Below are 24,248 nucleotides of genomic sequence, written 5' to 3'. Positions count from 1 at the left end.
ACAGAAGTCTTGGTGTAAAAGCAAGACCGGTGATATTTGCTTTTACGTTCCTTTTTTACACCTGAGATTGTGTGGACAATCTTCGATAGCGTCAGTACTTTGGAGGCGTTTAGCTGAAATGTGCGAGCCCTCATGGATTGTCTGTTGTTGCAACTCTCAAGACTGTTAAATTGGTGACTTCACACTTTGCAGAACACGTTTTTCTGAAAGAACATACATGAATTACAGCACAGTATGAGGTTTGGCAGTCTATAACTGCAGTTCAAAGATGGTAGTGGTAAAAAAATGGGAAGACGTGCCACTTTGGATTTAAAAAATGGTGACCATAAGCTTATGACAACTGGTCCAAGCAAGGATACGCAGGAAGATCAGGAAGACATACCACAGTGATATCACCAGAAATCATTGACTGGGCAAAAGCCATGTTCACAAGAAGCTCAAATAAGTAGATCAGAGAAGCGGCGAGGGAGAGCGGAATAAGTTATCGTGCGATTCAGGCAATTTTAAAGAACTTGGGATGGGAACCATACAGACCTCATTATGTTCAGCAGTTGTTTCTGGATGACTGTGCCTAGAGAATGGAGTTTTGTGAACAATTCCTTCAGTGGATTGACGACAATCAGCCAAGAGCAAGGTCCCCTCACCCCACCCTCTCCTTCCCTCGGGTTATTCTGTTTCCCGTCTTCTCCTTCCATCTGTCCTAACGCCCGTGAGAGAGACAGGCCTTTAAGATTAAATAAATAAATCGGTTGTTGGCAAAAAATAGTGCAAAGGGGAAGCATCCCTAATTATCCTAGAATCATTATAAGCTTTTTTTTAAAAATCATTTTACTATATAATCTATCCCCCTTTATTGTGTTTCTATTCAACCAATTTAACTTCCCATCCACGTGCTAGTGCTCTACTCGATTTGGGCCTGGCCCTCAACTTTTCCTTCTGGCGTATCTTTGCACAATCTCATGGCCGGGCTGTGTGGCTCCGACAGCAGGCCACTTCCTACTATCAAATGAGACACCACCGGGCTGCTGGAGCTACTTAGCGAGCTACCTTGCTCCACGCCAAATTCTGCGGAGTCATAATTGGCTCTCTCATGCTGAAGAGGAGACTAAAGTCAGAAACCCCCCATAACAAACAACAACTGAAAATGGCTGCAGTAAAGGATTGGCAAAGCATCTCAAAGGAAGATACCAAGAGTTTGCTGATGTCGATGGGTCCCAGGCTCGATGCAGTTATTGCATGCAAGATATATGCAACCATATACTAACTATTTAAAAAAAAATAAAAAAAATAACACCATTAGAGGCAATTTCTCCCCACAGAGCAGGGGTTAGCCTTTTTTGGGCACCATGGTCCCCTTTAAAGCAATGTTTTATGGCCGGATGCCCTTCCTGCCACCAACCCTGTTAGTCGCCTCTTGCAACACACAGGGAATTACAAGTGAACTGGTACTCAATTAGCCGACCACAGAAGGATGACAGGCTGAGGCAACCCCCCTGGCATTAATTCAGCGATCGACTGGGATTATGAACCCAGGATCCTGGGATCCCAAGCCGGCACCCTAACCGCTAAGCCAACACCAGGCTCATATACTAACTATTACATGACTTTAATTTACTTTAAGTTAGTCTGTTGCAATACTTATGTGTACCTAAAATGGGGGGACTGAACATACAAAATGCTGTTGTTCTGCAATGGTGAAACATAGCCTTCAGAAAGTATTCACCCCTTGAACTTTTTCATATTTTGTTGTGTTACAGCCTGAATTTAAAATGGATTAAATTGAGATTTTTTGTCACTGATATACACATAATACCCCATACTGTCAAAGCGGAATTTGTTTTTTAGAATTCTTTACAAATAGTTAAAAATGAATTGCAGAAATATCTAATTCACACAAGTATTCAACCCCTGAATCAATACTTTGTAAAAGCGTCCTTGGCAGCGATTACATATTTGAGTCTTCTTGGGTATGTTTGTATCAGCATTGCACATCTGGATTTGGGGAGTTTCTCCCATTCTTCCTTGTAGATTTGCTCAAGCTCTGTCAAATTGGATGGGGAGTGTCAGTGAACAGCAATCTTCAAGTCTTTCCATAGATTAATCAATGGGATTCAAGTCTGGGCTTTGGCTGGGCCACTCAAGGACGTTCACGTTCTTGTTCTGAAGCCATTCCGGTGTTGCTTTGGCTGTATGCTTGGGATCATTGTCCCGTTGGAACATAAATATTCGCAACAATCTAAGGTCTTTTGCACTCTGAAATTCTCCTCAAGGATTTGCCTCTCTTTCGCTCCATTCATTGATCCGTCTATCCTTACAAGTCTCCTTGTCCCTGCCACTGAAAAACATCCCCATAGCATGATTCTGCCAGTTCATGAAAGGGATGGTGTTCGATGAGTGATGAGCTATGCTCGGTTTCCACCAGACATAGTAATTTCCATTCAGGCCAAAGAGTTCCATTTTCTCTCATCAGACCACAAAATATTTTCCCTCATGTTCTCAGTCTTTCACGTGCCTTTTTGCAAACTCTAGGTGAGCTGTCATGTGCCTTTTTTTCAGGAGTGGCTTCCGTCTAGCCACTCTCCCATAAAGCCGAGATTTGTAAAGTACTGCAGAGGCTGTTGGCCTTCGGGCAGGTTCTCCCATCTCAGCGAAGGATCTCGGAGTTCTGCGGACAGTTCCTTGGCCTTTATGGTAGAGTTTCTGCTCTGTCATGCAATGTCAACTGTGGGACCTTATACATGTATACTGTAGAAAGGGGTGTTTCTTTCTAAATCATGTCCAATCAATTGAATTGGCCACAGGTGGGCTCCAATCAAGTTGTAGAGACATCTCAAGGATGATGAAAGGAAATTAGATGAACCTGAGCTAAATTTGAAGCGTCATAGCTAAGTGTCATAGCATAAATACTTAATGACTGAAAACATTTCAGCTTTTCATTTTTAATTAATTTGTAATAATTTATCTGAAAACTTCCACTTAGATCAGTGACAAAAAGTCTCAATTGAATCCATTTTAAATTTAGATTGTAACAACAACATGTGAGAAAAGTAAAGGGGTGTGAACAATTTCTGAAGGCACAGCACGCACGCACGCACGCACACACACCTTTCCGATAACTATTTCAACTCTACCATCCTACACCAGTGGTGTAAGTTCTCGAAATAACTGAAAAGTCAATAAATGGCTATGGTGCCACAACTGCAGTATCTCCATTCTGGCAAAATACCATTCCTATTATTTCTGTGTGATTTTATGTGTGCGTTTATGTGGCTTTGGTTTGTAAATTATAGATTACACCTGTGATGGCAAAGTATATGAGCATTAATCCAACCTATTTCAGCTTTTCTGTCGCCCTGGATACTTGTATTTATAAAGCATTGATGGAGATGCTCTTTTGTTATCTTACATGATACTCTAACTTGACCATGGTGACAACTTTATATGCCTTCAACTGCAGGATAGGTCACAGTGACCCCTGCAAAATGATGTTGTGAGGCTCTATACTGTCAACTGAAACCTCTTGTAAATTCAGGGAAAAGGCAACTTGGCCCATCGTGCCTGGGCCACATTCTACCTCCTACATTAAGTGCTCACCATACAGCTAAACTCAAGTATATAATTTGGCAGTCTATTCAAACGAGGCTGTGCAAGCTTAAATTTTCACAACTAAAATGCTGACAAATCTTAAACGTTCACCAGCTATATGCAGACGAAATAACTTTTCTTGTGCAATTATGATGAAATTTTAGACCGTTTCCCTCCGAACATCTTCCAGAGACATCCTTCCAAATCCAACCACCACCTCACTCCTGCTCTGCACCTTGCCACACCTATTTTTTTTATTTTTTTTATTTTTTTTGTATACAGAGTCGAGGCTCGTGAAAGAGCTAACATTTATCAAACAAACAAATCAAACAAACAAGTAAACAAAGTATATAAAAATGGGAGCGGTCGACAAGATGGGGAGAGGAGGGGAGGAAGCACACAAACACAACATTTGAGGGCAGGGACATCGGGAGATGTGTGGGAGGCAGAGGGCCTGGGGGGAGGCAGGATAGGTATAAAACGCAAGGACACCAAGGACTTCCAGGAAAGAAGACAAAAGTCACCTCAAAAAAGTGGATTTGGGGTGAAATTAGCGGGGGTAGAAAAGATCAAGGTTTTGGATTGGGGAAGATAAGAGATGGTGGTGAACAGCCGTTTTAAAGACCTGGAGGGAGGAGTGGGATTGAAGAGAGTGAGGGAGTTTGTTCCAGAGGCAGGAGAAAAGAGGCATGAAGGAGTGAAGGTGAGCAGAGAGTCTTGATTTTGGCAGTTTAACCATAAGAGGGTTGCAGGCAGATCTTGTGTGACCTGAAGGAATATTGGGGGGGACAGAGCCCAGAGAGAGCTGGGGGAGCAAGGCCGGAGAGGAGTCCGTAGAAGACGGAAAGACCACCAACCTGCCTGCGGTGAGTAAGTGAAAGGCCCTCGGAGATAGCGTCATCGCGGGAGATTCCAATGATTCTGAACGCTTTGGTTTCAACAGCGTGAAGACGAGCTAGGTGTGAGGCAGGAGCACCAGCCCAGAGGGGAGAGCAGTATTCCATTGAGCTGCGGATGAAAGCCTTGTATGTGGTGAGGAGCTCAGGTGTGCCAAGGAAGGACTTCGCTTGACGGAGGATGCCCAGTCGGCGACTGGCTTTGGAGGCCAGCTTGGAAATGTGGTTTTCCCAGGAAAGATCATGGCAGATAGTGAGACCCAAAAGCTTGAGTGACAGAACTTCTTGGAGAGGATTATTCAGAAAGTAGATGGGAGGGTTGTCCAGTCGGTCTTTTCAGAGAGACATCGTAAGAGTGTGAGATTTGTCAGGATTGAAAGACATGTTCCACTTGTTTGCCCAGTATGTGATTTTGTCCAGGTCTGCAGAGAGTGAGGAGGCTGCAGACTGCCGATCTGAGGGATGAGGAATGGAGCGGCAGAGAGTGGAGTCATCAGCAAAGAGATAGAGAGGATTTTCAAGAGAGTCAGAGAGATCATTGATGAAGACCAGAAAAAGCACAGGGCCCAGAACACTGCCTTGGGGAACTCCAGCTCAGAACAGGAAGAGGAGATGAGAGAAACCCATTCAGGGCCACACGTTGACTACGACGAGAGAGGAAGTCCGCCAGCCATGCGTGGAGATTTCCATGGATACCAAAGGAGGAGAGTTTGGTGAGCAGAGCGGGGTGCCAGACCGTATCAAAGGCACGTGATATGTCGAGGGAGACAGCTCTAATTTCCTGTTTGGCATTGAGGACCTCCATCCATTGTTGAGACAGCAGAAGCAGCATGTCCAGAGTAGAGTGACCTGGTCTGAAACCAAATTGATGATCAGAAATCAAGCCATTGGAGAAGAGGAAAGATTTCATATCCGAAGCAATGATGGATTCCATGACTTTGCTGATCATTGGGAGAAGGCTGATTGGTCTGTAGTTGCTAGGAGCTGTTTTTGCACCTTTTTTGTGCAAAGCGGTGATGTTGGCTGATTTCCAAGCATATGGCAGTTGACCCTGAGCAAAAGAGAGGGTGAAGAGAACAGAGAGAGGGAGTGAAAGAGCGGAAGAACAGGATTTTAGGACCCGCTGGTTGATGCCGTCAGGTCCAGTTGCAGAATCAGAGTCGAGGGTTGACAGAAACTTTTCCACCTTGTAAGGTGTACTAATATGTATGTTACCTGTATGTATGGACCTGTATGCATACTAATACATATCTGGGGTGGCACATATTTATTACGTATGCAAACATGGCAGAATTTATTGTACACCGCTCCTTTCCGATTCCATCTCCAGGCGCTGCATGACATCATCGCCGGGTGCCGAAGGGGGCCCGGAGATAATGTGCGCCAGAGGGGAGTACTCAGCTTGTTTTTTGTTTTCTTGTTTGTTTGTCCGGGCAAAATCGCAACCATCCTTTGAGCTAGGAAGCTGAAATTTGGACACAATACTAAGTACTTTGTCAAAAAAGTTATTTTTTAGAATTTTTGATTCATCAATTAATTGATTAATTTCTTAATTAGTATCCATTTAAGTTCTTATTTATTTTCATTCTCAACTGGGCAATACCTCAGGCACCTTTTGAGGTGGGAAGATGATATTTGAACAGGATAATGACCAAGTAATTTGGCTATAAAGGGTATTTTTGCGTTATTGATTAATCATTTAATCGATTCATTATTCAAATTTTCGATTAATTACTTCATTAATTATTTTTCAAAAAGTTAGACTCGGATGAAATGGTGGTGGTTTAGGTATGCTATTAGCCAATTGATTAAATAAATTAATTATTTTTTGATTATTATTTATTTATTTTCACTATTAATCACTTAGTTAATTTCTTTCTCATTTTGGCAACATCTCAGGCACCTTTTGAGCTAGGAAGCTGATATTTGGACACGACAATGACCAAGTGATTTTGCTATAAAGAATTTTTTTATTTATTTATTAATCAATGAATCCATTCATTATTTAAATTTTTTGATTAATTGTTTAATTAATTGTCAAAAAAGTTACACATTGAGATGAAGCAATGATGGTTTCGGTATGCTGTCAAATTGATTAAGAAATTAATTATTTCATAATTATTATTTATTTATTGTAATTACACAATTAATCAATCAATTATTGTACACCACTCCCTCCCAATAACATCTCCATGTGCTGCAAGATGGTATCGCCGGTTTTATGTAGAGACATAAAACATGTAAGATATGGAAAATGAATTAAACAGCAAAATTTAACACTTGAATTACTATACAAATGGTCATCGTACAAATGACTCGGTCATCGTACAAAAAGTCATCGTACAAATGACTTTTTGAAAATGTTCTTAATAAGCGTAGAACGAAAGAGTCTTCCTGTTGTCAGTTTTTCCAATAAACCGTTCAATAAGTGACTTTCATCGGTGCATACACATGCATTGTCTTCCTTTTTCAATGCTCACAAATATAGAGACTCATACAGATTGAAAGTGTGGACCACTTTAAATGCTAATGCAATGACCTTTCTCAGTCTTCACTTATTCCGCACATTTAGATAACTACACTAAGAAACCAAATTAACGCTGATGGCAAAACACTGATCAGCAAGGAATTGGCCAACATCCGCATCATGCGTGAGCCAACGCCAAATGAATTAAACTTCCGGAGAAAATACAATATTTGCATTGATTTATTGTACACTTAATAATAATCAAGTTAGCTTGTTATCAATAATAGTGCCCAGGTATTTGAATTTATTAACAATTTGCACCTTATCAGCATTTATGGTTACAGGCTCATGATTGTGACCTTTTCTAAAATCCAAAATCATCTCTTTAGTTTTTCGCCCATTCAGAGTAAGTCAAAAGTCCCCGCACCACTTATTCAACGTGTCAATCTCATCCAGGTACGATACAAAGGAAGATTGATCGGAAAGACAGCCAACAGAAAATGAATGATGGTTAACAAAACGCACATCATTTCTTTCGAGATCAGATCCAAGATGGCCGACTGGCGGCCATTTTGATACTTAAAAGTGTCCACAACCATTTCTCAACATGAACAGCCTTTAGAGGCCATTTTCCCCCTCAGAGCAGGGGTTGGCCTTGGCAATGTTTTGCGGCCAGATGCCCTTCCTGCCGCCAACCCTGTTAGTCGCCTTTTGCGACACACAGGGAATTACCAGTGAACTGGTACTCAATTTGCCGACCTCGGATGGATGACAGGCTGAGTCAACCCCCCTGGTGTTAATTCAGCGATCGACTGGGATTCAAACCCAGGATCCTAGGATCCCAAGCCGCACCCTAACCGCTAAGCCAACACCAAGCATTTCTCAACATGCATGGACAGATTTTGTTAAAACTTGGCACAAAGACAATACATGAGAGTATACATATGCAGAAGATTTTGTTTTGTATTCCGACCAAAGATGGCCGACTGACGGTGTTTTACTCCGAACAGCAAAATGACTAAAACCATACTTTGACATTTTATGTCTTTTTCTTCATGTTTTTAAAAGGCACCGTGAATCATTAACATCCATGAGTGAGTGCAAACATATACTTTGAATCACAGCATACTCTGTGATGCAACACCCTGCCTGCAAAGCACCAAGATGATCATTTGTAGCCAGATCATGATAGGATAAAGCAATGGGTCAGATCATGACAGTATTGGGAAAAGACTGAATAATAATGTGTGGAATTACCATGGTGTTCAAGTGGGGAGGAAGAGAGGCAATTAATAAAACAGATTAGTTTATCTTTTGGGTGCACGGTTGCACTGCCACAAGATCTTGTCGGATGTTATAATAGATGTTATAATCGACCGTTTCATCTGGCACACACTGTTGGACTTTCCTCTACGTATCTACATTCCTGGAGCCACTGCAACTCCTGTGGAATTTGATGGTTTTCCACATTTTCATTTGTGGAGTATTGGATGAAGTTGGGTTTGCAGCCTAAGGGATTTTGGGAGCATGGCCGACATTAAGCAACAAAACGAAGAAGGTAATGCAGAAAACTGGCCTGTCTTGAGTACAGATTTCCTTATATTTGTTTTGATGTTGCTTGAAGACAAACCCAAACTAGAATGTACCCTATACAGTCCTGTGACATATTAATTATTGTTTAAGTGTGTTACTTTTTGAAAACATTAACCAACAAATTTCTTTGATTTTATGCAACATACTTTCGATATGTTAAACTGGCAGGATCACTGGATAATGATAACTGATCTCTGTCTCGATTCCCAAATCGGGTTGAGATGAAAATAAAACGTCATCTGGTGAAGTAGCAGCAGTGGGAGATGCATCTTGTACCACGCTCTTCACCAAATGCAACACTAAAGTAGCTTTCCCATCAGCTAGCACTCACTTATGAACATTAAAAATTCAATGAATATTGTCACGTCTGAAGCTCCAGTTAAAACAGGAACCTCAGCGCATATTTGGACTCGGAAGATTGGCTGAACGATCTTTTATTATTTATTTTACTGTGTTTATTTTGTTAATTCAAACCTTACTGTTCATCAAGGAGTTTCAATTGGACCGAAATAATGGTGACAAACGCACATGGAAGCAGAGAGCTGAAACACATTTCCTACCTTTTCAGTGATGTATTTATAAGTAAGCAGGGAAAATGGTAATACGACACTATAAACAAAAACTAAACGAACCAAGCGACTCAAATAAATGTAAAGAGGTAAATGGAATATTCAAACTTATATGTATAATGATTAGTAATAAAAACAATTACCGTACTCACCCACTAGGCACCACAGATCACACACATGCAACAAAACAATTGTAGGTGAGACTTCCCTTTTCTGATGCGTCGGGTGAACACAAGGCTCAAAACAGATAATTTCGGAAACAAGATATGTATAATGATTAGTAATAAAAACAATTACTCACCCACTAGGCACCACAGATCACACACATGCAACAAAACAATTGTAGGCGAGACTTCCCTTAGGCCAAGTAAAAAAAAAAAAAAAAAGTTTCTCGTCCGGACTTTTTTGAAAAAAGGAGGAGGGAGGCCCTTACTATTTACTATTTTCATTTTTTTTGCTATTTTTTTCCAAGATGGCTGCCATGAATTGAATGACCACTGTGGCTGACTTAAAGACTCTATAGTTTGTCCAATGTAATGTGAAACATGCCAGTGTTGATCGTTACCGAAAGGCCCGCAATTTCATTTCCAAATTAGCAAATAAATATATGTTTTAACTGAAATGGCATATGAATAGAATCAATCAATGGAACATGTCATGTGTTACACCAGACAAAGTCTCTGGTTGACGGTAATTCTTCAATGAGTCAAACATGGCTGGTAAACCACAACCACGGTCTGTCAAGGTAGTGTGATGGCCATCTATTTCCCACAGAACATTCGCCAGCGTCTCAACAAAATTCAGGCCCTGCTCATGACAAGCATCTTGAGTCCAACCAAGCTCATTCCTTGCCAACCACTTCAGTATGTCATTTTTTAGTTGTATTTTCTTGTTTGGCTTAACCTCTGGATACTGTGCTGGAAGGTTTCTGTAGCTTCTCTGTGCTGCCATCATGATGGAAAAGGGATTTATGGTGTGTGCATTTGCTGATGGTTCTGCAGCTGCCTCTGTGACAACAAACTCAATGTAACGGCCGAGGCATGACACAATGTCTGCTAGACACTCGTCCAATTTTGCGGACACATCCAACTTGTTCTTACTTTGACCAATATTCACCTTTACCTGTAGACAAAACCACATGATATATTGAAAAATTTACATACAATGGGATCAAACAATTAATTTTTTTAAATACTAAAAAATGAGTACTAATTTTTCATGGGCTATCCTAAACAAGCAAAACAAGTGAGTTGAGTATGTGTTTGTGAGTGCACCCCACCAACATGTATACACTAGTAGACTGCCAGGTGTTCCAATTTCATTTCATTTCGTGACCTGAAAATCGGGTGGGCATCAAATTGGCATGATAATATAGAAAAAATTAACAAATAATGTTCATGACTTTTCACAAGTCAGATTCTGGTACCTTAGTCTGTAATATAATGTTGAAATTTATAATTTTATTTCCAAAATCTCCGTTTAGCCTCGAACGCATTTCGATGTATTGACCAATGAGGATCGCGCTTATTCGCGCTACGAACGATGTCTGGGCATCCGGCTGTGAGTAAACAAAATGGCGGCCTCCAGTAGCAGCGACGGTGACGAGGGTGGGAGCGAGAAACGCTGTTATATGTGCATTTCTCCGGCCAAAAGATCAAGTTTAATACCTTTTAGTGATATAACATGGCCGCGATATTTGCAATTTGTTCTTACGTGGCAGAATTTAGAAGGTGATCAAGCTGAAATTGCGAGAAATTTCGTGAAGAATCACGCTGACGAATTCGGCGAACGTGGCAACAGTATGGTAACAATACCGGCTATAGCTATACCGCATGATGCAGCGTTTCATCAAGTGTGTTATTCACGATTTACCGATAAACAACGAGTGAGCAGGGTGCAAAGCAGCATGAAAAAGAGAGAAGAAAATGCAGCCAATACTGGTAGGTTGAATAACTTGAATAATAAATCATGACAATGCTTCAAAACTTAGTTTGATTTTTTTTTTTGTGAGGTATATGTAAAATGATTTTGTGTGTAGTGGAACGATTTTGAATTGAAGGAACTGTCCAATATTTATGCAAGGAGTTAGGGCCGAGGTGAAACAAATAAATTTTTAAAAGGAAGTCTGAGGAAGGTGGGGGGGGGGGGGGCGGAGGGAATCTAGTAGGGCTAACCATGACTTGAGGTCTAGACATTTTTAACTCACATAATTTTAATTGTTTTCTTTTATGTGTATTTATTGCAGCTTCAACATGCAATGACATCAACGTCAACATTGACAAGGTGCATAAAGGCCCACAACCAGTCAAGAAACGTGCTCTACGCTCCAGCTTAGGCAAGCCCAAATGTTCAGCCAGATCCCAATATGTGTTGCCTAATATATGCATCCTTTGTCAGAAAGAGAGAACAATCAATACAGGCAAAAGGGGACGAAGAAAAGAGCCTCTAACAAGGTGCTCAACAATTGAGGCACCAAGACTGCAGCAAGCCGCTAAAGACAACAACAATACAAACCTGCTGCTTCAAATTCAAGACAGCGATTGTGTTGCGATAGAGGTAAAATACCATGGTCGCTGCTACAAGGAGTATACCCGGTATTTAGCCAAGCTAGCAACAACACCTAATGCAGAGCAACAAGGAGACTCCAACTACTCAGAAGCATACACATTATTTTGTGCAACAGTCAAGGATCTTATAATAGACAACAAGGAAATCTACAGACTGAAACGACTTTATGACATGTTCATGAAACAAATCAAAGCAACACACGGAATAGAATCAAACTACAAAAGTGGCTTTCTCAAGACAAGACTGATGAAAACATTTCCACAACTATGCTTTCTAACCCTGTATATGCGCTGCCAAGGACACCTTGTGTATGTTAATGACATCTCCACTGAAGTGCTGGTTGAAGAAAAGAAAGTGTTGCAAGAAACCATGCATGGTTCAGGTGATGACACAACAGAGACAGAACAAACATCCGACTCTGAACCAACCCCACCAAAGCAACCTGGGTATACTGAGAATAACCTTAGAGAACACTACTTCACTGCGCTACAATTGAGAAATGCAATCGATGAGATCAAGCCAAATATGCCATGGCCCCCAACCTCTGAGCACCTGACAACAAATGCCGCAGAAGCAATTGTACCTGCCTGTCTCTATAACTTTATTGCATGGATGGTGGGAGTGTCAGACGAACCTGATTCTGATGAGTTTGTAAAGATAGAATCTACAATACATAGAATAATTCTCACAATTGCACAGGACATCATATACCTCCAATCAAAGGGAAGGAAACAGATGCCCAAACATTTGTCACTTGCAATGACAGTACGTCATCTCTCAGGTTCAGCCCAATTAATCAGCCTACTGAATGGGTTTGGTTACTGCGTCTCAAACTCTGTCGTCTTAAATCATGACACTGCACTGGCTAACCAAGAACTACATCGTGGAGAGGATGCTCTTCCATCAATCATTCAGGCGGGCAAGCATGTCACATTCGTATGGGACAATAATGACTTCGGGGAGGAGACATTGTCTGGGCGTGGAACAACGCACAATACCAATGGGATTATAATACAGCGACCAAGTCAATCCCATGAAGTAGTACAACCAGCACCAGTCACTACAGTTAAGAGGACGCGGGAGAGATCGATGCAGCCACCTGCAGTGAACCTTGCCACATATTATGGAGGGAAAAAAGAAGGACCCGCTCCATTCGCAACCAGCGTTCCATTGGATCGAGCAATGTACTTCCCATTACTCCAGCACCCTAAGACGATAGACCTAGCATACCACATCACCAAGTACAGCATTGACGGGACTCTGCCATCTTGGACAGGATTCAACCAACTACTGTCTTGTGTTGAAGTTCCACCAAAGAGCGTCATAGGGTATCTCCCTGTCATTGATGCCACTCCGACTGAAATGAATACGGTACTAACAATACTGCAGAGAAGTGTTCAGATCGCCGACAAGTTACAGTTGGAAGCAGTCGTCATTGTCGTTGACCAAGCCATCTATTGCAAGGCACAGCTCATTAGATGGAAGAATGCACAGTTCATGAAGAGACTGGTAATTCGACTTGGGGCATTCCACACTGCAATGTCCTTTCTTGGCTGTATTGGAAAGAGATTTCGAGATGGTGGTCTCCAAGACATCCTGGTTGAGTCAGAGATTGTTGCAGTGGGGTCTGTGAATGGAGTGTTCAGCGGCAAGCATTACAACAGGGCAGTTCGAGCCCATAAGCTGATGTCAGACGCGATGCAGCAGATGCTTCTGGATGCATATTTTGAATCTATTCCAGAACATGAGGCGGGTAGAGTGAAGGAACTTTTGTCAAACTTAGCTGAAGCTTTCCCACATCCAAACTACCATGTCATTCTCAACAGTGACAAGTTCAAAGACTTCAAAACCTCCTTTGACAAATTCTTAGAAGCAAGTGACACCAAACCAACATTTCGCTTCTGGAGTTCATACATTGAGACGGTGGAGCTTCTCTTGCTATTCATTAGAGGGACACGAGAAGCCAACTGGGATGTTCACCTCGCCAGCATACGATGTATGCTTCCATGGATATTTGCCTATGATCACATTAATTATAGCAGATACCTTCCAGTATACTGGCTTGAAATGTCAGATGTTCAGCAGACCCATCCCGCCATTCATCAGAAATTTATGGAGGGTGAATTCACTACCCAGAGAAGCGACAAAGCTTTTGCCCAAATCGCCTGCGACCAGACCATTGAGCAGACAGCAAACAGGGATTCCAAGACCAAGGGGGGCATGACCGGTTTCACTACCAGCAAGGGGACAGTTAACCGATGGATTTGGTCACACCACACGAGGGGGTCAATTGCACGGGAATGCGAGGTTATGGCAGGGAAGTCCAGATATGAAGAGCACAGCTCAACACGCTCCGATCTACTACAAAGTCGCATGCTACGTGACAAAGCTGATGTTGACAAAATAATCGCGATGACAAACAGCATGATTAATCCATTTGAATATGATGGAGAGGACTTGGTTCATGTTACATCTGGTGTGGTGGCTACGAGAGAAGTTCAGGAAGATCTAAACACAGCATATGAAAGAGGAGAAATAGAGTTCACCACCCTATGTAAAGAATGACTTCAGACGGAGACAGTCGACCTGTTTGGCTCAATGAAGAAACTGAAACTTAAGACATTCACCAACATGTCTAAGGCTGTGAAAAAGAAAATTCGTGGAAAGGATGTGTCTTTGAAGGCTGACAGAAATCTCTTAGCAAGGCTTGTTGTCATCGGGCAGTTCCGGAAAATTGATCTTCAAGAGTTAATGTCCTATTCTCTTGGCCCACTACCTCTTCCTTTGGCAAGTGTGCAAGGCTGCCTCGTCAAGACCAACAAAGCCAACCTACTTCATGCACTTGAAAGTCAGGCAGAGAAACCTGTGGTTGATATTCCAGTAGGAGGCATGTATGTAATGGATGGTATGGCAATGATACAGAAATTGAATATCAACAAACTCACCGGGGAAAGGACATTTCTCAATCTGGCCCACGAAATACTGAAGCACCTTGTCAAGGGAGCAGAGGGCAACAAGTCCAGTGAGATCCATTTCGTAACCGATACTTATCGAAAGGTATCGATTAAGAACGCCGAGCGAGAGAAGAGAGCAGCCAGAGGGTCTCAAGTGATGCGAATATATGGCCAGTCCCTTCCTCAACAATGGAAGAAGTTCCTCTCCAACGGTGACAACAAGGAGTCGCTAATCGAATACTTGTTTGAGATGTGGAGTAAGGTCAAGACAGCATACCTCAGAGGAATTACAGTGTTCTTGGCACATGGAACCAAATGCCATATCTTCACAGGAAGCAGCACTCCAGATCAGGTAGTTGAAGTGAAAGAAGAGCCATCACTAAATTCGACGCATGAAGAGGCGGATACACGGATGTTCCTCCATGCCGCGCATGCAGCACACACAAGCAATGACGTCATCATCGTTAGTCCGGATACAGATGTGTTCATAATCGGCATAGCCTTAGTACCCCAAATCTCTGCACATCTATATTTCCACACAGGAAAGGGAGTCAACCTTAGGACAATTGACTTGAAAGCAATCTACGATAGCATTGGGGATGATGTCAGCCAAGCTTTGATAGGCCTACACTGTTTTACTGGCTGTGATAGTGTAAGCGCCTTCTATGGCAAAGGCAAAAAGAAGGCCTTAAACATCATACTAAAGAATCCAGAGCTGTGCGGTGCCTTGAAGGACCTTGGAGAACGGTTTGACATACATCCAGACATGATGGAAGCACTGGAGACATTTGTCTGCAAGTTATATGGACAGCACAATATCACTACTGTGAATGAGGCCAGGTACAACATGTTTCGTCTTGCTAGAACGTCTGAGATCACAATGCCTCCCAACCAAGATGCCCTGAGACAGCACATCAAGAGAGCCAATTACCAAGCTGGTAAGTTAATTGGTTGTTTCTTTGAATATTGAACATCACCTGTAATTTATGTTTGGACAGGAGTACTAGTATATGGTGCAGCATGTGTTAATGAAGATGATTATTTGGAAAGTTTATTGAATTGAAAACAAAATATTGAATGTCACAACAATGCTTTGTAAATGTTCAAAATTAACAGGTCTATTTGAAAGAGTAATTGAAGTAACTATCTGTACAGTTGAGTGGTTAAGATAACATGACATGTAGATGATCCAGAGATTTTTTTGTTCCACACTTAGTCAGAGCAGGATGTTTTGGATTTCGCATGTTTCTCTACACAGAATTTCCCAATAATATGATTGTACTGTTATTAGTGTTAATGATATACCTCTGATGTTGTTTTGGAAATATGTATATCTCCATTCTTAATGTTATTGATCACTTCAATATTTCAGGAATTTACAAGAGGAGCCTGCAGCCCATCCCTGACATTCCCGACCCTGATGGCTATGGATGGATGATGGAAGAGGAACTTGCCATAGACTGGATGACACTTCCACCTGCACCAGACAGCGTGATGGAGCTTGCTAACTGCACTGGAAGCTGCAAGAAGACACGATGCAGCAACGAAACTACATGCACTTGCCTACAGAATAACATTCCGTGCACAGATTTGTGCAAGTGCGGCAGGAACGACTGCTCAAACATAACTGGCCATGTTGACTTTGATGATAAGAATGATGATAAAGACTCCAGATCTGAAGATGAGGAAGACTCTGATGCTGAAGAGGATGAAATAACTGCACTATTTGTATGATGTTTTGGACAAGTTTCAACATGACCAAGCCGAAGAGACAAATTGTGGCTATAGTTCAGCCCATCTCGAGTTTATCATGACGTCAATGCGCACTGGTTCGCTTGTACGCCGCGTAATTGTCTTTGATGGGTTAAAATATCACCCCTTACACACTTATTGGACCTATTAACAGTTTCAAAATAGCATTGGTAAACCACCATGGATCGTAGTAGCAACACCAATCACAAATATTGTACAAAAATTTAAAATTATGCAGGTTTTAAGGTCCAAAAACATGACTTTCTGATAAATGCATCAACAGCATGTTATTTTACCAAGTCGTTAAAACAACATTTTTACTACTTTTGGGGGTCTGAATTAATAAATATTGCTGCCAAGACCAATGTGAACATGACATCATATAGTTTGTGTTGTTTTTTTACTGTGTAAATGGGTATTTCAAATGTAACATACAATTGGTGTATACTGGTGTTTTGGGGCAGCGGTTCTCGGTAACGTACCACGATATCGCTTGTGAAAAAAAACAAGATGTTTTGGAGGTCATAAGGCTTCATCCCACACCCTTCTTGCCAAATCCCTAGGTGCAGGTCATGAAATCAAAAAAAAAAATAGATATCCACCCTATGGCCCTGTGTCTATAGCTAGCCCCTCTATATATACTACAACATGTTCTGTTAATATTTTTATTTTGCCATTCTTTGTGATTGTATTTTCTTTGACAAAATAAATGAAAAATCAATACTGCAGAAATCTAGGCCTACTTTATTAACTACAACAGGGCCTAGATACCTAGCTTCTCACTCAGAGACCCGCGTTGTACTCCCACCTCCCACCATTAAACCTACATCATAGGGTAGGACTATGGCCTGACTGTATTCACACTTCAGGATACACGAAACTACAACTAGTACTAGGCCATCCAAGTATAGCGTTACAGCTACATATGGATTTTTTAATGCACCAAGTATTTAAAAACAAGTACACCAGAAAATGTATGTCTTGGTATGGCTTAAATATTTACGCTATATCACGACGCCAACTTACTTTCGTTGTTTGGTATCCATCACCAATGTCATCTCCACTGGCAAATTTAGCGAAGAGCTCGTTCAACGTTCGCTTCTCATCTACAACTGATCTCGCGAACCAAGACTTCAAAACTTTTGTCGACGAACGTATGCTTACACACACGAATATCGTCATATTCCCCACTCAAATTTGTACCATTAAAAGTATGAAATGCAAGATTTTTACACGTAAATTGCACTTGCCCAGTGCACAACCGCTGCGAGAATTGACCGTCTTTAGCACAAAGTGTCTGCGTTAAGCCGAGCATGTATTAACCAGGAAGTTCCGTTAGAGGGCGGGATCCATAATAGTTCAGATCATCAATGCACAAGATACGATCAGCAAACGCCCGGAAACGGCAAGTTTTAGACCGAGTTTCTTCGCAAAGCGATTTTTTTTAAAACAAGTATATATTAAAAAAAAATAGTATTAAATAGTAAATAAAAGTAGGCGGCGACCAAAAAGGAAGTGGGCGGGGACACGAAACATTTTTTTTTTTTAACTTGGCCTTATCTGATGCGTCGGGTGAACACAAGGCTCTAAACAGATAATTTCGGAAACAAGATGTGGGACGATTCTGAAGTCAACATGAACACAATGAAGATGGCACTTGGTGTGGAATGCCAGCGATGATCCACTTCCTCCACCAGGCCTTGTGACCTCTTTGTCTTTAAACAAGGCCTCCTGGCGTGCCCTTGGTCCTCTTCTTCCACCAACATGGGGTGAACCCAGCTTGGGTCAATCCAAGACAGAGCCACACTTGGTCCACTCCAACAGTTTTGCCTGCCGTTTCACATGAGGTTTTCTGCAATCAACGAGGCCTCTTCTTCTTTGTCACTCGGTCTCTCCAGATCCCCTCTTTCCTCAAGCGAGGTCTCTCCCTACCTCCTCCCCCTTGGCGGAGTCCCCTGTTCTTAGGCAGAGTTCTCTGTTCCAGCCATCCTGCTCACGGGGGGGGGGGGGGGGGGGGGGGAGGGGGGGGCGGCGCCTATAAAAAAAAATGCAGGATGGCACTTCCGTTTCCATGGCACATTACGCCACCATGGTTGACAAACACTGGCCAGACAGATTGGGATGGCCAGACAGATGAAAATTTATTGAAGATTCTCATGAGAAGTTCTCACCTACTAGCCCCACCTACCACATGAGGTGTTCACACCCACATTTAATGAGCTCTACTCTGTCTATAAATTACATACGCTGCCTTCTCAGCGTCAAGTGTAACAAACAACTTAACCTGACAGGTCCCTGTTACATGTCAATCTAACAGCTACTCAAAATACATGGACCATACTGCCAGAGGGGTAGCAAGAGATTTGGTGGCCCGGGGGGGTTGACTCCTTGAGGGGCCCCCTCCAACATTTGGTGAAGTTTGATGAAAAATGGAAAAAATTGAATTGCAACAATAAATCTTTTTTATTTGAATTTCAATTTGAAATGAAAATTTGAAAATACGGTAGCTTCCTCATGCCACCAAAACAAGACAAAATCAAATAATAACACAAGTAAAAAACATCAGTTGTACACTTTTTTTTGGGAAAACCACACAACAGAAAAGAGTTACAATGAGTATATCAGTTCATCTTCATATTGCCTCCCGTCATGCTTTCTTTGGAGCAAAATCGTCTATCACATAATTGATATCAATTTTATAAAATAAGTCTGACTCAACCGACACCAGAACCAAGCTGCTGAGCCTGTCTTGGGCCATTGTGCTCCACAGGTATGTTTTGATCATTTTCAGTTTTGAGAAGCTTCTCTCACAGGATGCCATAGAGATTGCCAGAGTGATCAAAATTCGGACTGCAGTTGCCAGGTTGGGATAGACATCATTGCCGTACGCAGCCAGCTTCTTCAAAATATCCGCTGGTGCTTTTGGTACTTCCTTATTGAGGAAAAGCACTCGTGCATCAATGACATCATTGAACAATGATTTTGGCAGGACTTCATCATAGAAACAGGCAAAGTCAGCACAGTGCTTTTGCAAAGTTTCCTCATCCATTGATTTCAGGAGCAGATCAATTTGAAGAAGGAATCCAAAGCGCCCAACATGGTCCCTTAGCTTCTGAAATCTTTCCTTCATCTCCATATGAAGCCTGTCAAGGACTTCTGTTGCTACACGCTTGAACTCGACTTCCATTGGCAGTCCTTCATCTGAACTTCCTTCTCCATCAAGCCTTTTCTTTCTTCTGACTCTTTTAGCTGTTGGAAACCCATAGCAGTTGCTTCCTTGTTCTGCATATTTGATGGACCGGGTGATGAGTTTCTCTCTTTCTTTTACGTTTCCCAAAAAGCATGAAAGAGTTTCTATCTCTTCAGCAGCCTCCTTTATATTCAGACCAAGCAGTTGCAGTTTCTTTTGGACAATATTGATGGGGCGCAAGATATTTGACCAAAATTCCAAATAAGCAAAAAAGGCATACTTTTCCACTGCAAGGATGAGCTTTCTTGCTTTGCTCCTTGTGTCCACTCTTTCACTTGGGCATTCTGCAAGCTTCTCCAGCAGTTAATTTTACTTATTAATTATGCCCACTCATTAATTTTACGCTATTTTGGCGACATGCAGTTATATGGGCCTATATGCCTAGGCCTAGCTGTATTCTCACAAGGATGACAATTAGATGACAGACAGCAGGGACTACAGCTCACCCATAATGCAAATAAACACGACAAACTTACAATAAAATGATATAGACATTATAGAGAGCTTCATAAGCGAACTATGACAATTGCATGTATGTGTAAATCCATTCAAAATTTCACTGTCATTCCCCTGGGAACAAAATTTCATGTTGTCAATTCAAATGTCCCTTCCATGATCTGCCATCTTGTCCCTTCCATGATCCGCCATCTTGCTCACGTGATCTTGCTTTGGTCTGGCGCGACCGATAAATTATTTTCACCTGGTGATTAAAATCAATAAATTACAACACAGTACTGTACAGAACGGATTTTGAATTCGAAACCGCTCATCATTTACGCCAGCTACACCGGCTTCAGTTTTCCGCCAGCTACACCGACTTCAGTTTTCCGTCAGCTACACCGACTACATTTAAGCCAGGTACACCAATTTCAGTTTTCCGCCATCTACACCGACTTCAGTTTTCCACCAGCTACACCGACTTCATTTATAATTCTAAGCCCAAGATCAAACAATCTAGCCTAGCTAGGCCGAGGCCTACAGATGTTTGTGAGGGCTGCGTACTCGATCGACTGACCATTGTCGACGAAGCTCTCACTCTACGCAATACGTATTTTCATATTAATTTGAATTTTGAATTATAACATTAACCCTCTCGCTCACCGCTCAGGGCTGGAAACTTAATAAGCTTGGTTCCCTGCAGGGCTGCCGAGCCGGTTCCTCCCATAAGCGTTATGCGGGCAGCAGGCACGCGAATATTCTTTTTCAATATTATTTTTCTCGAGGAAAATTTGTGATTATTTGCATAAATTATACAGCACCGGCTTTGTTATTAGATTTTCTACAATATAGATTTTTTTAAAAAAGATTATTATAATTTATAAGACACTCAGACAGTTTTGTTAGGTATGTCGCAAAGAGATTGTAGGTATCGCAAACACTAAGTCGCAAAGAGATTGTTAGGTATGTGTTGGATACTGCAAAATCCGTTGGTATTACACATGACGTATTATGTGAACTCGTTTCCGTTTCCGGGTAGGCAGAGTCAGTTGCTCGTTGATGGACTGCAGCCTAAGGCTTGCGTGTTTGGTCACTGTGTTGTTTGAATAAACTCATATGTTCATCTCTGCCTCCTTGAACCTTCAACAGTATGGAAATTTTTATTCATTTATTTTATATTTACAAGCCAAAAATAAGGTTTTGGGCCCCCACAAGGAGAGTGCAGAAGGTCCATATGATATTGAATTGAAAAAAAAAATTCATTCACAGGGTATTTTGAGGAGGCCTCCCAGACCTCCCTTGATTTTTTGTTTAATTTAAAAATACAGATCCTGAGATCAATTTGCCCCCCCCCCCCCCCTCCATTGGGGGCCCGGGGGAAATTTTCAAATAGCTGAGAGGACTTGTTTGTTTTCACGTGTGGTGTTCGTGTTTAATAAATGAGGTGTTTGTGTTTAATAAACTAGTACACCTGGTCTCTACGGGGTCGGCAGGAAGGGTCATTTCTCTCTGGTATATATAGATGAGTGTAGATCTAAGGTCATGCCTCAAGCACATTGGGGTGTGTTCATTTACCAAGTTTTTGTGGAGCACTCGCCAAGTGGCTTAAGCATTCGAGCAAGCACTCCATTCAAAACCGTTGTAAAGGAATGGCTGGCTTGGCAAGCACTAGCTAGCTGCTTGGTAAATGAACACACCCCAGATTTATTCCCTTTCAGTTTAGTGTTGAACAACATCAGCGAATGTTTCAAAAGGTAATCAAACATGTTTGTGGATTATAATATTTTTACTTCTGGTAGAGGTGCTCCCATACAAACGGCACAATAAGCTGTTTATTCACGTTAACACAGCGTTTGGTTAAGGAGGAAAAACCCCTTGGGGAGATGGGATATTATTAGTATTAATATTGTTACGTTTGTGGGGGTAGGCATGAAATACCTTAGGAAAGTTAGGAATGTGTAGATTGGCCTGGACCGTCTGATGCGAAGCGGAAGCCCACCTCGATGTAAATAAGTAGGGAATCTGTATAGAATAAGATCATATATGTGTCTCCATATGAGGGGATTAAATAAAACCGAAGGGAAAAATCACAGGGGCAATTACACACTGGGGGTTATCCTTAAGCCCTACCTACTTAGCATAGCTCCTATGCGGCTATGCTAATTAGGTAGGGCTTAAGGATAACCCCGAGTGTGTAATTGCCCCTGTGATTTTTCCCTTCGTTTTTATTTAATCAAAAAGGGCTGCCATTACAACAGCCATAATCGCCTGACAGTATAACCAGACATTACAATCGGCAAAGGGACCCTGCCCAGCCGAACATTCCTTAAGGACGGCTAGGCTCCACCTCGGAAGACCGGAATTGACAGGCCACGCCCTGAGCTTCACGCCTGGTTAAAGAGCCATAGAGTGATGAACAGAGCTGGGTGAATGGACAGTGTGACGTCAGCGGTGGAACATTCCAGAGCTAGGTGAGCAAAAAGAAGCTGTCTCGCCATCTTGGTCTCTCTTGGTGCAGGCATTCATTGAAGGCCGTCCCATTTTTCTCTTGGTGCTGGCATTCATTGAAGGTGGTCACATTGTCTCTATTGGTGCTGGCGTTCGTTGAAGGCGGTCGCATTTTCTCTCTTGGTGCTGGCGTTCGTTGGAGGCAGTCATATTTTCTCTTTGTTCTAGTTCACGTGAAAGGTGGTCGCATTTTGGTTCGTGTGCGTTGGTGGAGCGAGTTCGGAGCCTCTGTGAACTTGGTGCAGAGAAGGAGCGGTGTGGCAAACTTTGATCGTGAGGAGGGGGGCTGCCGGCGGTTCGTGGAGCTCGCGGCATTTCAGAAGGAGTGGAGAACGCGAGGGAACCGCCAGCCCAAATTACTTCACATTTGTGGCGTGGTGAAAGCGCGGCTCGGCGCCAACTTGAGCACGTTGACGCGTGGCCATTTCCCCGACCAACCGGACCTGTGATGACCACCAAGCCCTCGTTGCAACCGGAGCTAAGTGGCTGCATGACATAAACATTGTTTATTTTATTTTACTTTTATTTTCCCCTTGTTCGTATCTAAGTCAGAGTGGAGGGACCCTTATTTAGGAATTTTAGTTTACCTTACCTTTCGTTGTGCCCTTGCATTTTTTTTTTTTTTTTTTGTATACAAGATCGAGGCTCGTGAAAGAGCTAACATTAATCACACAAAAAGTCAAACCGACACACAAAACACAAAAAACAAGGGGAGTGGCAGACAAGATGGGGAGAGAGACAGAGGGGAAGAGAGGAGACAGAGAGGAAGACAGAGAAGAAGAGACAGAGAGGGGGAACGACACAAACACAACATTTGAGAGCAGGGACATCGGGAGGACTTCGGGGGAGGTGGGAGAGGTATAAAACATATGAACACTGCAAGGACTCTGGGGTGAATTACCGGGGGTAGAAAAGATCAAGGTTTTGGATGGGGGAAGATAAGAGATGGTGGTGAACAGCTGTTTTAAAGACCTGGAGGGAGGAGTGGGATTGAAGGGAGTGGGGGAGTTTTTTTTTGTTTGTTTTTTTTGTATACAGAGTCGAGGCTCGTGAAAGAGCTAACATTTAGCAAACAAACAAATCAAACAAACAAGCAAACAAAATATATAAAAAGGGGAGCGGTCGACAAGATGGGGAGGAAAGGGGAGGAAGCACACAAACACAACATTTGAGGGCAGGGACATCGGGAGATGTGTGGGAGGCAGAGGGCCTGGGGGGAGGCAGGATAGGTATAAAACGCAAGGACACCAAGGACTTCCAGGAAAGAAGACAAAAGTCACCTAAAAAAAGTGGATTTTGGGTGAAATTAGCGGGGGTAGAAAAGATCAAGGTTTGGGATTGGGGAAGATAAGAGATGGTGGTGAACAGCCGTTTTAAAGACCTGGACGGAGGAGTGGGATTGAAGAGAGTGAGGGAGTTTGTTCCAGAGGCGGGAGAAAAGAGGAATGAAGGAGTGAAGGTGAGCAGAGAGTCTTGATTTTGGCAGTTTAACCATAAGAGGGTTGCAGGCAGATCTTGTGCGACCTGCAGGAATATTTGGGGGACAGAGCCCAGAGAGAGCTGGGGAAGCAAGGCCGGAGAGGAGTCGGTAGAAGACGGAAAGACCACCAACCTGCCTGCGGTAAGTAAGTGAAAGACCCTCGGAGATAGCTTCATCGCGGGAGATTC

General features: G+C 42.4%; 1 protein-coding gene across 1 annotated transcript; it reads left to right on the top strand.

The window, feature by feature from the left end:
* The first annotated feature begins 14,247 nt into the window (after positions 1 to 14,247).
* On the top strand, positions 14,248 to 16,760 carry LOC144893272 (uncharacterized). Its single transcript, XM_078783209.1, has 2 exons — positions 14,248 to 15,570; positions 16,005 to 16,760. The coding sequence occupies exons 1-2, from the start codon at positions 14,277 to 14,279 to the stop codon at positions 16,364 to 16,366; spliced, it is 1,656 nt and encodes a 551-aa protein (XP_078639335.1). The 5' UTR covers positions 14,248 to 14,276; the 3' UTR covers positions 16,367 to 16,760.
* The last annotated feature ends 7,488 nt before the right edge of the window (positions 16,761 to 24,248 follow it).

Source organism: Myxine glutinosa, chromosome 8 (assembly GCF_964187855.1).
Source record: "Myxine glutinosa chromosome 8, kmMyxGlut1.1, whole genome shotgun sequence".
NCBI lineage: Eukaryota > Metazoa > Chordata > Myxini > Myxiniformes > Myxinidae > Myxine > Myxine glutinosa.
Note: the sequence above shows the minus strand (reverse complement) of the source record. Positions and strands in the feature narration are given on the sequence as shown.

Bases quoted from the DNA above. Each gene is read 5' to 3' on its own strand.
- LOC144893272 (XM_078783209.1), top strand. From the start codon at position 14,277: ATGAAGAAACTGAAACTTAAGACATTCACCAACATGTCTAAGGCTGTG. The intron at 15,571-16,004 runs GTAAGTTAATTG...TCAATATTTCAG, and splicing joins GAGAGCCAATTACCAAGCTG to GAATTTACAAGAGGAGCCTG.